Here is a 14,731-nt window from a genome sequence, read left to right as displayed (position 1 = left end):
GACCCAGCGGGAAGGTAGTCATTGGCAAGCCAGGAAGAGCGCCCTCGGTGCTGCGATCTTGAACTTCTAGCCTCCAGAACTGTGAGAAATAAATTTCTCTGGTTTAAGCCCATGGTATTTTGCTATGTCAGCCCCAGCTGATTAATGTATGATCTTACAAAGGCCCCAAGCCATGCATCCTCAATGCCCCACAGATCTCCTCCGCGTAGTTCCCAATTCTGTCTGGAAGCTGGGCCCATGGTTAGAGGCCCAGAGAATCAAGCCACGAGGCAGAGGAAGATCTCACAAAAAAACACAGTTGTCCTTAATGTATTTGCTGCAAAATGTTTCATCCGTGGTGAATGCAAAACTTTCATTTCACTTTTCATTAATAATGTCAGCCTCAATTGTTTAGTCACCATGTTTTGAAGGACAGTGATCACTATAATGGATGCCAAAGGGTTGGTCTCATGGAAAAATCACTGCTGTCTCTTCATCAACCACTATGTCACAAAGCATAGCCCAGATTGCAGTGAGCAAAAATCACACAGTCTCATGCCAAATGATTTAATAAAGAATGCCTTTATTTATCTGCATTAAGTAGTAAGGATGACGTTCATTCACATTAGATGTCCCTTTCTCCATGCCCTGTCTTTGATTAATATTTCCCTATTCTCTGGTGAAAAAAAAAAAAAACAAGTTTCAATTCATTTCTGAATTAGGTTTTTCTCACTCCTTACACTGATTTTTATTTTACCACATAGCACCCCAAAATTTTTTTAAAATATTATAGGTCAAGTTCAAGTTTCTTTTTCATTCAGTTCTAATTCATTTAAATATCTTTCAGTTACTTTTTTAACTATTAGAATTCAGTCCTCAAGTCACAAATCATCTGGCCCAAGTTCTTGCTGGCAGGAAAACATTCAGGCGCTTAGGAATCTGATGTCCAAGGTGTTGGAACGGGCTGTGTCACTTCTGAGCTGTGAGGTCCTGCCTCAGCCAGGGTAATCTCCATTTCATCAGCATTAAAAGCTCTGCCTTTAGCAGTAACAGGGCTCTGCCTGGACTGTTACTGTATTGGGACACACTGAGCCTCACATTCTTCCTTGGTTTCAAACCGGTTGGCATTACCCCCACAGCTGCCATACCAGAACTGCTGGCAAACCCGTTCCTCCTTGTTGTAATACCACTTCAGGGTGTGATCCTGGCACTCACCTTCTATTGGATCCATGGAACAAGGACCTGCAACAAAACAGAGAGAGAGCTGAATTTCCTGCATAAGCATGACAGAAAAAGAGCAATGGTTTGGAGTCACAGGCATGAGAATGAATCTCAGCCTCACCACCAATTAGTTCTATGACCTTGAGCAAGTAATTTAACCCATCAGAGCCTCAATTTCCTCAGCTATAAAAGCAATATTTTGGCTGGGCGCGGTGGCTCAAGCCTGTAATCCCAGCACTTTGGGAGGCCGAGACGCGTGGATCACGAGGTCAGGAGATCGAGACCATCCTGGCTAACATGGTGAAACCCCGTCTCTACTAAAAAATTACAAAAAACTAGCCGGGCGAGGTGGCGGGCGCCTGTAGTCCCAGCTACTCGGGAGGCTGAGGCAGGAGAATGGCGTGAACCCGGGAGGCGGAGCTTGCAGTGAGCTGAGATCCGGCCACTACACTCCAGCCCGGGCGACAGAGTGAGACTCCGTCTCATTAAAAAAAAAAAAAAAAAAAAAGCAATATTTTAAAAAACTTCTATATCACAAGTATGTCATAAAGTGTCATATAACATATGTGAAAGGTGCAACATAGTTATAGCTATGACTTTGCACTGTACCTAGAAGACATTATCTTATAAGCAATGAGGAACCATAGAAGAGGAGAAGTGACACAACCATATTTGTATTTTAGAAATGTCAATCAGCTGTTTAGAATGGAATTGGAAGGAGGACAAATTGGAAGAAAGGAGACCAGTTAGACAGCAGGAGGCAAGGGAGAAGAGGTCAACTAGAGTAATATTGGGCAATCAGGCACTTTTTGAAAGAAGACATCCAAGCAGTCAACAAATGTGAAAAAAATACTCAACATCAATAATCATCAGAGAAATGCAAATTGAAACCACAATGAGATAGCATTTAGAGTAGTCAGAATGACTATTATTAAAAAGTCAAAAAACAACAGATGTCGGTGGGAATGTAAATTAGTACAATCATTATGGAAAACAGTATGAAGAGTTCTCAGAGAACTAAAAATAGAACTACTTGTCAATCCAGCATCTCCACTACTGAGTATCTGCCCAAAGGAGAAGAAATTATTCTATCAAAAAGATACCTACACCCATATGCTCATGGGAGCAGTATTCACAATAGCAAAGTCATGGAATCAACCTAAATGCTTATCAATGAATTATTGTATTAAAAATGTGGTATATATACCATGGAATATTACTCATGCATAAAAAAGAATGAAATCATGTTTTTTGCAGCAACATGGATAGAACTAGATGATATTATCCTAAGTGAAATGATACAGAAATAGAAAGTCAAAAACTGTGTGTTCTCACTTATATGTAGGAGATAAACGATTGGTATATGTGAACATACAGAGTGGAATAAGACATTGGAGACTCCAAATGGTGGGAGGATGGGGGTGGGGGCAAGGGTGTGTAGGATGAGATACTATCTTTTGGGTACAATGTACACTATTTGGGTAATGAGTACTCTAAAAACCCAGACTTCACCAGTAGGCAATATATTCACATGTACTTGCACTCCTAAATCTAATTAATTAATTTTTTTTAAATAATACTGAGTTTTGGCTTTCCATTCCTGGGCCAGTGTTGGTTCATACCAATAAAGATAGTTGGTAAAGGAAGAGAAGGGGATTTGAATGGGAAAGACAATGAGTTGGGATGGTTGAACTAAGTTGGTCTGATGTAACTGCAGGCAAGTCCAGTGGAACGATCTGGAGGGTAATTGAATACACTAGGCTGTAGCACAGGAGAAAGTTAAAGTGGAAGATATAGATTTGAGAGTCACCAGCACAGAGGGGATAGTTGATGTTGTGGGTGGAGAAGGGGAAGCATGCCTAAGTAGTGTGGTGTGTGCAGAGCGTTTGGAGGACTGAAGAAAGAATCGTGGGGAAGGGTGTGGCAGATTGATTGTGATATTAATAAAGCCCAGGCTTCAGAGTAAATCATTTGCATAAGCCTCTTCTAAATGAATATTCACTTTTCACTTAATTTTAATAAATTTTTAATCTTTTTCTTAAAGAGGGCCCCAAAATTGTATAAATTCCACAAAACCTGAATCCGCCTGTGAAGGTGAATCTGGGAAGAGGAGCCCACAAAGACAGACTGGCCAGAATAGAAGAACAAGAGGAAAATGTTGTCTCCAAAGCTGTGAGAGGAGAGGGTTTAATGAGGAAGGTAGTGGCCAACAGTGCCAAATCCCAAGGAGCGCAAGTCAACAAGGTCTGGAAGAGCCCTTTGGTCTTTCTTGACAATTCAGAATAAGAGAAGAGCCTGTTCTTTTCTCCAATGGGAGGGCAGGAAGAGAGGCTTGCAGAAATACCGGAAGTTGCAGGACGTTGTACTTGGTCACCTTTATTTCTTTTGAAAAGAATAAAAAAAGAGGGGGGCATATCTGCTAGAGGAAGAGGTGTGGAGGAAGGACCTTGAGGAGGTAGTGAGGGTTTTGAATGGCCTTGGAATGAAAACAGAAAAGAAACTGGCCAGAGCCACATAACAACAGAGCAGCTGAGTATCAGGGGCCTTCAAACCTGTTTTTGTCTGTGAATGGGATTGGATTAGTTGACTGGGAAGCCCTCCCCCATCCTTTCCATCATGATTTTTATGAGAAAGAATGCCTTAAAGCAGTAGTTCTCACTCTTGGTTGTTCAGTGGAATCACTGGGTAAGTCCCACACCCAGAGATTGACTGATTTGGGCTGAGGGCAATCGTTAAAGATCCCCAGGTGACTCTAATGTACAATCAAGACGGAAAATTACTACCTTAGTAAGATTACCTGAGGATATTCTATACCGAAAACATAAGAACCAACAAGGTAAGTTCTGTGTTTAATATTCTAGCCTAAGGAGGTGGTATTCCTATGTCTGTCTAATTTTGTTATTTATTTTGGACATGTGTTTGCTTTGAAATCTGAAAGGTTGCATGTATCATCAGCATCTTAACAACTAACTTGTGTGTATATATACTATGTGGCAAACACATGAATTATCAAGTTGTATTCTCAAACCTATGAGGTAGGGACTCATATAATCCCCACTTTACGGAGCAGAAAACCGAGTCACCGAGAGAGTAAATAACTCCCATGGCCACTTAGCTAGTAGCCCCAGATGGAGAATCATCTAGGCACATTCAAAACCTCAGATAAATGATCTCTCCCTTAAAGTCACCAGGACTAACCACAACCCTCACTAGAAACTCTTTCAGCTATCTTGAATCACTTTCCAAAACTTCACAGAGTTTTCCTGTATCTCTTTCTCATGTGTTTAGTGTTCTGCTTAATTTGTTGATGACATATAAAAAGTAACTTGGTGGCCGAGTGCAGTGGCTCATGCTAGTAAATCCAGCACTTTGGGAGGCTGAGGCAGGAGAATCACCTGAGGTGAGAAGTTCGAGACCAGCCTGGCCAACATGGTGAAACCCTGTCTCTACTAAAAATACAAAACTTAGCCAGACTTAGCTGGGCTCTTGTAATCCCAGCTACTCAGGGGGCTGAGGCAGGAGAATTGCTTGAACCCAGGAGGCAGATGTTGCAATGAACCGAGATCATGCCACTGCACTCCGGCCTGGGTGACAGAGTAAGACTCCACCTCAAAAAAAAAAAAGGAACTTGGCATTTGCATTACTGCATGCTGTAATCCAAAATTGAAGCTACAGTTGTTTTAGATGTATCCAAAATGTAGAGCTTTTCTCCAGGTAGGTGCATTTCAAGGTCAGGAGTAGCTTCACCACTTCTGCAATAACTCATTGCTTCTCTGCAAAGGTAGTGCAGACACTTCATAGAGTGTGCCTTCATAATATGCCCTGAAATAATTTCCATCCAGCTCCAGTTTGACAGCAGGTGAAAGTTAGCCTTTGTTTGCCTTCTTAAGCTATTTTCCTTAGCTGCATACATGAACCTGTGGATTTGTAAGCAAAGTGAATTAAAAAAATTGCATGCTAACACAGTGCACAGGATTTTTTTTAAAGAAAAAGTTAAAAATGAAAAAAATTAATCCAACTTGGGCCAAGAAGTAGTTTGGTTTTTACCATAGGTAGTGCCTGCATTTATTTCTTTTCTAGTTTCTTTTTGTTTTGCTGGTGTTTCTTGTTCGTTTTCTTCAATGTCATATTTGTTATATTCATAATTTTCAAGCACTTCTTGCTGAGTTATAGATGTTGTCATGTCTTTTCTCTTCTCTTCTAGAAAAACGCCTGTTGCTTCAAATGCTTCCAAATCATCAGCCAAGCCAGACATACCAAACTGGTGCCTGGGCAACCTGTATAGAAAATTTTTTCATGTCAAACTGCATGAAAAAATCTCAAGAACTAAGAGGCTCAACTCCCAATTGTTATTGCTGTGATTTGTAAGCCTTATGTGTGGGCATTTCCTAATGACTGTGTTATTGCATTAACTATTTTCTTAGCTTTGTAGACATGTTTGAAAAATCAGACTGATATGTTTAGCATTATTATTTTTACCTCTGGGATATGAAATTCAAGCTTGGGGTGATATGGTAGAATGGAAATTGGTAGAAATTGGTAGAATGCCAAGACCAGCCTTGGCAACATGGTGAAACTATCCCTACAAAAGTACAAAACCAGCAGGGTGTGTTGGCATACGCCTGTAGTCTAAGTGACTTGAGAGGCTAAGGCAGGAGGATTACTTGAGCCTGGGAAATCAAGGCTGCAGTGAGCTGAGGTTATGCCACTGCACTAGGCAACAAAGCAAAACCCTGTCTGAAGAAAAGAAAAGAAAGACAATCCATGTAAGAACTGTCAAACCCAGAAGCAACACAGGCCCAGTGGTTTAGGTCAAGTTGAGGACTAGCATTGCATGTAACCTGTCTTTAGGGAGAAAGTCTCTTCTGCCTTGGGGCAGAAGTATGGACGAATCTCAATCCTGTCCTTAACCCACCTGTTGACAGGCATGACTAATTGCAGCAGAGTGTCCCCACGGTGTAGGCCCCCACATTCTTCAGTGAGTTCTGGGGGTGGGTACTGATTTGTCCCACCTAAAAGTAAAATAAAAAATCAAGTCAAATATAAAATAATATAAAATTCTAAAATAAAACAAAATATTGTTCATAAAGACATCAAATTCAAAATATAAAATCAACTAAAATAAAGTATAAAATATAACAAATAAAACAAAATGTAATAAAACATAACAATATAAAAATAAAAGCAAATAAAACATTAATTTTTTTAATCCTGGAAGACATAAAATCAAAAAGACATAAAATATATTCACATAAAACATAAAATAAATATAAATGTAAAAGCAAATAAAACAAAATAAAAACATAAAATGTACCCTATTATGTAAATAATGCAAAGTAAAATCCAACCTAAAAGAATAACAAAATACAAAATACAATCTAACATAATACAACATAAAAAATAAGTAAAATTAAATTAAAACAGATTAGAAAAGTGATTCCTTCAGGCTGCTTCTCCTTCAAAGAATCTCTAAGCCATCAACCTTCTGTTACCACTCCCTACATATGTAAGAAATCTAAGGTTCAGAGACATTCATGGACTTTTCCAGGATCACATAGTTCACTAGTGGCAGAGCTAGGACTGGAACCAATTCACTGATCTTTGTACCTCTCAAATTGGAGAGGTACAAATGCTGTGTTAGTACTTCTAAGATGTCCATCAAACTCCTTTATTCTTGTAGTGATGAAGGCACAGGTGTCCCTCAGGGCTCCCAATGGGCTATCACAACCACCTATAAACTGAGAAACTAATGTCTCCCAGCAAGGAGGGCAAGGGGGCTTCACATGTTACAGCAAAGCACCCTGCACATAAGTTGAATTATGCACAGGAGGATGAAACCCAAGACAAACTACTAACAATGTGACCAGGATAATACCCTCACCATCCCAATTCTAAATCTCCATTATCATGCTAAGGATACAGATTTGGCTGCCCACAAATTTAATTCATCTAGTTCTTTTTTTTTTTTTTTTTTTTTTTTTTTTTTTTTTTTTTTGAGACGGAGTCTCGCTCTGTCGCCCAGGCTGGAGTGCAGTGGCCTGATCTCAGCTCACTGCAAGCTCAGCCTCCTGGGTTCACGGCATTCTCCTGCCTCAGCCTCCTGAGTAGCTGGGACTACAGGTGCCCGCCACCACGCCCGGCTAGTTTTTTGTATTTTTTAGTAGAGACGGGGTTTCACCGTGTTAGCCAGGATGCTCTCGATCTCCTGACCTTGGGATCCGCCCGTCTCAGCCTCCCAAAGTGCTGGGATTACAGGCTTGAGCCACTGTAATTCGTCTAGTTCTAAGAGAAAAAACAATAACAATTCCAGTAGTTCTAATTGGAGGTGAGGATGCTCAAGCAGGGGAATGGGAAAGAATTCCGGCTAGGACCCATTGGCACAGCCCTTGCCCCTTAGTCTTCACGGTTGGCTTCATCCACCCAACCTGAGATGGAAGACCCTAGACTTTTGTCCTGTCTCCCTTACTTTCTAGTGAGTCCCTGAAAATCCCTGACTCCACACTGCCATGTCAACCTCTACTTTAAAATAAACATCAAATAAACTAGGATCATTGATATCACTCTCAAGCTTATAAGAAACGCAGACTCTTGTCTCCAACGCAGACCTACCATATCACAATCTACATTTTAACAAGATCCCCAGGAGATTCACATACATGTAAAAATTTGAGAAGTACTGTCAAATACTATTGGAAACTGTAGTAATAAATAGTAATAGCAGTAACTATGCCTTACATGTGTACAATATTGGTGCTTTCAAAGCCCCTCCCTGAACATATGGCTTCACAATTAGGGAAAAGACTGCAATTCTCATTTTGACAAATGAGAAAATTGAAAAGTTACGTGGAAGTCTGAGGCTCTCAGCCACCAAATAAGAGGTTCGGGACAAGAAACCATCACTAGGCTTGACACAATGTCAGGGCAATAATAGAGCAGGCTTTTCAGAAAATGGAGTGCTCCCTGGCCCTTCCCAGGGATGCTGGGCTAAAAACATTAGGCAATAGTGAATGTGCAACAGGCACCTGCATGCCCAAATGCCAGGCTCTGTAAATTCCTCTCCCCACTCCACCCAAGGTGCCCCAGTACCCGGGGACTGCTCACTTTTTAGGAGGTTCAGGAAGGCCCGAGTGAATCCCCGAGCGTAGTTAACCTCTGGCTCCGAGACCCCTTGTAGGCGCAGTAGATGCTGCTCAAAGGGGGCACTGACCAGCTCGGCTAGCTCGGCTAGCTCATGCGTCCCCACACCCGGACCCAAGGCCAGCACAAAGAGAGTGATGCCCTTGCATTTGGCCTCCAGGGACAGAGTCCACAGCTTCTCCCTGTCCCAGCTACTTGTCTCGCTGGCCACGATGGCGAAGAGGACTTGTGCCCTCCGTGGCAGAGGGGCTGCCAGGAGCACATTCTCGAGCGTCCACTCCAGGGCGTGGCCCAGGGCGGGGGTTCCCTGTAAGGGGCGGGCTGCAGCCTCGCGCACATGTCTCTGCATCTGCTTCCGGTTGCTAAAGGTGGTCAGGTGGAAGCCCTCGAGCACAGGGCGGCGACCCACACCGGGCCAGAAGTTGGGTGTCGTGTGCGTCACCAGGGCCACGCGCGCCCCACGGTGGGACGCGCTCGGCTGCTCAGCCACCTCCAGGTCTTCCAGCGCGGCATCCACTAGACTCAAAGACCCGCGGTACACGTCGGCATCCACTCCATAGGAGCTGTCCACCACGAACACCAAGTCCACGTCCACCTGCTGGGGCCCCGGCACGCCAGCCGGGCATTCTGGGTCTGGTCTGCATTTGTCTAGGAAGGAAGTGCAGGGAGAGGCCGGAGTTAAACCGCGCATCACCTTCTTTTCCATGTAAAACACAGTTCCAGAACCTCAATAAGGACAGCTGTCTCTGAGCACTATCTTCCAGGCATTGTGGTGACGTGGCAAGCCAATGGGCACTGTAAATGAGCTCATTTCTCATAAGAAGTATTGAGATCGATTGCACACTAAATATTTTCAACCACTAGGCCATATGGCTTCCCAGTCTCTGTGTTCACAGACATCACCTCTATTTCCTCCTCCAGAAAATAATTGTAACCTAATAATAGATTATAATCTAACAATAGATAAATCAAGAGTAGGGGGAAACCACCTAAAAAAACATTGATTGCTAGAACTGGAAGAGACCTTAACAACCACATGAAAGTGCCTTTTTTTTAAGGTTAAGAAAAAAAGATCAAACATTGCCAATTTTAAATGAGAAGCTAATAGTAGTCTTAGAGCTCTCAAGCTGGTTCAGCATTAAAATGGCATGTAGGATTTTTTTTTTTCTTTTTTTACTGTAGGTTCCCAGGCTCTAGCCATGCCAAGATTCTGGTTTGGTAGTGCTGGGAGGGTGTTCAGAATCTATCATTGAAGTGTACGCAGGTATTCTGATGAACAACAGTGTTAGAGACCCACTGCTGGGGCAAAATCTTTCATTTAGAACTGGTGGGGGCAGGTGTTCTTAACCTGGGAACCACAGTCCCCCAAGGTGTCTGTGAATGAGGATGAGAAAAAATTACATCTTTATTTTCACTACCTCTATTGAAATGAAATTTAACATTTCTTTTCACTGTGCATAAAGACAACAAGCAACTATAATACTAGTGATTCTGACACCAATAGAAATCACTGATTTCCTTATCAGTGGTTGCAAATGGCTCAATATTATTTGAACTCAATAATACTTTGAACTAATAGCTATTAGACCTGCTAGATCTTATTGTTTAAAATGCTAATAAAGAAGCACGTGACAAATGGGTTAAGAATGTGGTATATATACACAACAGAGTACTATTCAGACTTTTAAAAAAGCAGGAAATTCTGTCATTTGTGATGTGGATCACATTTGTGATGTAGAGGACATTATGCTAAGTGAAATAAGCCGGGTACAGGAAGACAAATATTGCATGATCTCACTTGTATGTGGAATGTAAAAAGTTCAAACTCATAGAAATAGAGTGCAGGGAGGGGGGAGGAAGGTGAATGGGGAAAGGAGGTACATTAGTCAAGAGTACAAAGTTTAAGTTAGACAGAAGGACAGGCTCTGGTGGTCTGTTGCACAGCATAGTATTATAGTCAATAATAATGTATTGTATATTTCAAAATAGCTTTAAAAGGTGGATTTTAAACATATTCACCATACACAAATGATAAGTATTTGAAGCAATTGTTATGTTAATTGGCCTGATTTGATCATTCGACAATGTATACATGCATTGAAACATCACTGTGCCCCATAAATTTATATAATTATTATTTGTCAATTAAAAATAAAACTTTTAAAAGTATATATATTACTATATCAAAATTTTTAAGTATCTTGATAATTTCAATGTAATCATTTTCTTTTGTAATCCTTTGTTTTTTATTTTATGCATTGAAAAACATTATTCTAAGGAGAGCATAGGTTTAACCAGATACAGAAGGGATCTATAATACCAAGAAAGGTTAAAAACTCCTAATTCAGTCATTAGCAAAGCACAGGGGTAATAGTCAAGAGTTCAGCAACCTGGCTGCCTAGTTTAGTCCAGGTCTATTCCTTTACTCAGCGTGTGACCTTGGGTAAATTACTTAGTCTCCCCAGAACCTCAGTTTTCTCATTTGACTCATGGAGGTAATGATGACAATGATAATAGTACTTCCTTTTGAGGTTGTTTATGAAGTTTAAAAGAAAAACTGAGTTCATATATATGTAAGTGTTCAAAACAATGCCTGATGCATAATAAAACCTCGATGAACACTAGCTAGGTTTAGGTTTCTAGAGGACAGGGAACTGAGGCCCGAAAAAGCAATATGTCAGATTAGATGATGGATGTGAAAGCAGTTCATCACTTGTGACATACTCACAAATGGCAGTTACTACACTTGACTTGACCAAGTTGTCATAGCTGAGTATCTTGTGGTAGTACTAGGCTTAGTGTGGATCAAGGAGAGAAAACCATGACATCCCCTCAAGTTCACCCACTCTGATGCTGGGTAAAATGGATGTGGACAGGAGCTCTTCACATGTGGGCATGCATGCATTTCAGCAGAAACTTCTCTCCAGCACAGGTTGGTGTGGGATATAGCCATGGGCTTGGGAACCAAGACAAACTGGATGACTGGCCAGTATCCCACTGCTGGTCAATGGTGGTTCCAGGCCTAGAACCCATCACTCTTAATTCTTAGTTCAGTGGCCTGCCCATCACAATAAGGTGCACTAAGGCAGGAACCACAAGCCCAGCCGACCCCAGCAGCTAGCAGGACAGATAAATGAGCAGAGCATGCCAGAAGTAAGATAGGGTGGGGTGAGGACTGTGAGACTCCTCACCCCATTAAGAGAGGTCAGGCCTAACTCAGCTCTGCTGACTGTGCCTAATGGGAATGCAGTGTCCGTGAGCCTCAAGACAAGTATGACTTCCTAAGAAAAACCAGAAATCCAGACTTCATAGGAAATTCTCTAGATTTTAAAACCCTGCACATGCCAAGTAAATACACATCTGCTGAGCAGAGCTAGCCTGTGGCCACCAGTGAATTAATCCTGTTCTAAAGGCTTTCCTGGCTTACCGTAGCAGAGAATGCAGTGGGCCATGTGCTCCACATCCTGCTGGCGCTCTGTCTCCCAGATGAACAAGTAAAATCTGTTGGTTCCATCCATCTAATCCAAACACACACACACACACACACACACACACAAGTTTATGATTAGCTGGAGTAATTTCAGGCCATCTTTTTCATGTGTTTTCTCATTCAGATGAGAAAAACATGAATATGATTTTAAAGGATATATAATTATATAAATATATGCACAAATAACTCAGCATTATACATTCCAATTATTTATTGCTATTTAGTTCCCTAGTTCTAACCTGGAGGTTGGACTGTCATTGGTGTGGGCTATGTGTATCGTGGGTCTTCAGGCTCCCAATAAGTGTAAAACTCAGCCAACATCATGCATCGGAATGGGAGTAAGGAGACAACGTTAAATCATTTGTAAACTTCATAAATCTTTATTAACTGTTCACAGGATGCAGTGTGGTGGGAGCTATTGACCTGAGTGGCAGACTCTTCAAGGGGCAGTCATAAATGTCAAACACCATTAGAACGGAAACAGTAGATGCCATGTGGGAATCCCCTCTAGAGAATTCCTGGTGGTCAGAGCTAGACATATCACAACCAGAATGTAAGAGTGAAGAGGGATCAGGGAAGGCTTTATAGAGATACAAATTTATCTCCTTTACTTAGTTTGCATCCTTTACTTAGCCTTTTCAATTATGATCAATTTAATAACTAATAACAATGCTTAAAAGTGAAATATTAACAATAAATCCAACAAGGTCCATGGATCAACTAGTTAGATGATCAGCAAACCCCTTCCTTCTTCTTCCTAGGGCACAGTTGGACTATATTTCCCAACCCCTCTTGCAGTAAGGTGGTGCCTACTGACTGGGGTCTAGCCAATGGCCAATGGGATGCAGGTGGAAGTGACGTATGTCATTTCCAGTGCATGCACTGTACTCCATTACTCCCTCTCCCCTCATCTGCCAGTCAGGTGTAGAGGATTCAGAAAAAGGCTTTGAGGCCCTAGGGTATAATGGGGCCACTGACAGAAGCAGCCCACATCCCAAAACAGTGGCATGCCGCAAAACATGCCTTCTCCCACACAAACATATGCAAGGGCCCATATCCACTTATGACAGGTGGCAGAAATAACCACTTATTATGTTAAGACACTGAGACTTGGAAAAGAATGGTTTCACAGTTAACCTGCCCTGACTTATACAGACAATTTGCAGAATGTCAAACTTATGATGAAACTAGAAATGCTTTCAGAATGCTTCTCTCAGGATTTGAGGTGTGGTTTACAAAGAGGTGGATGTCTGAGCTTAGTCATGTCCATCTTTGTATCTACTCTCTGCCAAAGCATGCGGAAAAAAGCCCCACTGAGGGTCAGCTTCTCCTCCTTCATCTGTGTGAGCAGGAACAAGGAGGCTCTGGGCCCTCCTCCAGGTAGCAACATGCTGAGGATGTGAAGATGTTAGATGCTGAGGATATGAAGATGTTAGGCTAGACCTCAGCAAGATAGATAGTCAAGGGTTAATCTGCAAATAAATTTTCTTAACATTACAGAGCTCTTCACTCTTGCTGTTCAGGAACACTTATCTTTTTAAAAACTTTTCTAACAAACAATAATGTGTATCCCAAACATTGTTTTTCAGAGTCAACTTACTTGAAGAAAAAATCCTAGTGGGAAATGAAATATGAAGAGTTCAATATTTATGCTAACGTAACACAAAAAACCATGGGAACAGTCCTAAGTCTCCTAAGAATAAAAGCAAAAAACATCCTCTCTTGTTCCTCATATGGCCAAAGCAACCTTAAATTAGGCTTTTTCCTAACTTAGAAATCCAAATCAATCAAGACTGATGAAACAGATACTACATGAAAGCATTAACAAGCCATTTGGAGATACAAAGATGACATGGCTACATCTTCAAAGAGATTAAAATCCAAGTAGAAAGATAGATAAATGATTTTCAGACAAGAAAGAGCTCCAACAATATATTTTAGGAGCACAGGAAGAGGAGATTCATTTCAAGGGAAAGGAACAGAGGGAACCTAATGAAAATTATGGCATCTGGCACTTTTGAGATAATAAGTCAGATACTTAACTGGCAAAGAGGCAGGGAAATGCATTCTAGTGTGAAGGAACAGCATGTACAAAGGCCCAGAGGCGGACTGTGCTTATCTCTGGAATTCTGCTCAATGTTCTCGCTCCCACAGTTTAGTGTACACCCACCTCCAACCTGCAGCTGCATGGCGCACATCTGTGGAACTCCTTGCCACGTGGAGAAAGCTGGCATGGAAAGTGAGTGCAGCGCTGCCAACATTCAACACTCAGATCTATTTCACATGATTATCGGATCTGAGTACTGACCAAGCCAAATGGACCTAATCAATCACCAAGGACTGAGAAAACAGTGTAGGCAGGAATATGACACATTGCTAGCCATACTGGAAATCACACAAGGCAATCTGGAAGGCTTCTGAACCCAGAATCCATGGCAATGTGTCAGGAGATATGAAGAGGCTGCGATAACTCTGGGTGCATCAATTTTACTCCAACAGTTGTAGGGAAATGCTAAGTTAGTGTACATTATTTTTTAAGCACAGGAAACATGGGTGAAGTATATTATAAAATGCAAAATTTACTTCACATGGGTGAAGTATATTATCAAGTGCAAAATTTCGGTGACTTTTAAAAGTAGTATGAAAGACTTCAAACAAATTTGAACATTCCCCCAAGTCTGCGTAAATTCATTCTTCTTTGTCTTAGAGATGGTTCATAGGGAAACTTCTGTGCAGCACTAACAGATTAGAGGTCAGGAACCTAGGTGCTAGTCCTTCATCTGCCATAATTGGCTATGTGGCCTTGGATAAACCTCTGGCTTCAGTTTCCTCAGCAACAGAGTGTTAGGGAAAGAGTCAATGCCCCTGAGTTCTCTCCCTTTTCCGACACAGCCTGGTCCTAGG

The 14,731-nt window shown here is 41.6% G+C and overlaps 1 protein-coding gene across 4 annotated transcripts in view; it reads right to left on the bottom strand.

Annotated features, from left to right (window-relative positions):
• Window positions 1-548: 548 nt before the first annotated feature.
• LOC104656442 (collagen alpha-4(VI) chain-like) overlaps window positions 549-14,731 on the bottom strand; it is a 105,879-nt gene continuing 91,696 nt past the window's right edge. For 2 of the 4 annotated variants that reach the window (XM_010356043.2, XM_010356045.2), the window contains 5 exons: window positions 11,765-11,855; window positions 8,302-8,985; window positions 6,116-6,212; window positions 5,248-5,477; window positions 549-1,221 (listed from right to left, as the gene is read on the bottom strand). In XM_010356043.2, coding sequence (XP_010354345.2) covers window positions 1,049-1,221; window positions 5,248-5,477; window positions 6,116-6,212; window positions 8,302-8,985; window positions 11,765-11,855 — 1,275 coding nt within the window. In that variant the 3' untranslated portion in view covers window positions 549-1,048. Of the gene's footprint in view, window positions 1,222-5,247; window positions 5,478-6,115; window positions 6,213-8,301; window positions 8,986-11,764; window positions 11,856-14,731 lie in introns of those variants that run through there. The other 2 variants (XM_010356046.2, XM_010356047.2) reach the window with 2 other exon arrangements.

The sequence above is a fragment of the Rhinopithecus roxellana genome, chromosome 1, assembly GCF_007565055.1.
Source record: "Rhinopithecus roxellana isolate Shanxi Qingling chromosome 1, ASM756505v1, whole genome shotgun sequence".
In the NCBI taxonomy this organism is placed as follows: Eukaryota; Metazoa; Chordata; class Mammalia; order Primates; family Cercopithecidae; genus Rhinopithecus; species Rhinopithecus roxellana.
This window is presented reverse-complemented; position numbering and strand designations above follow the sequence as displayed.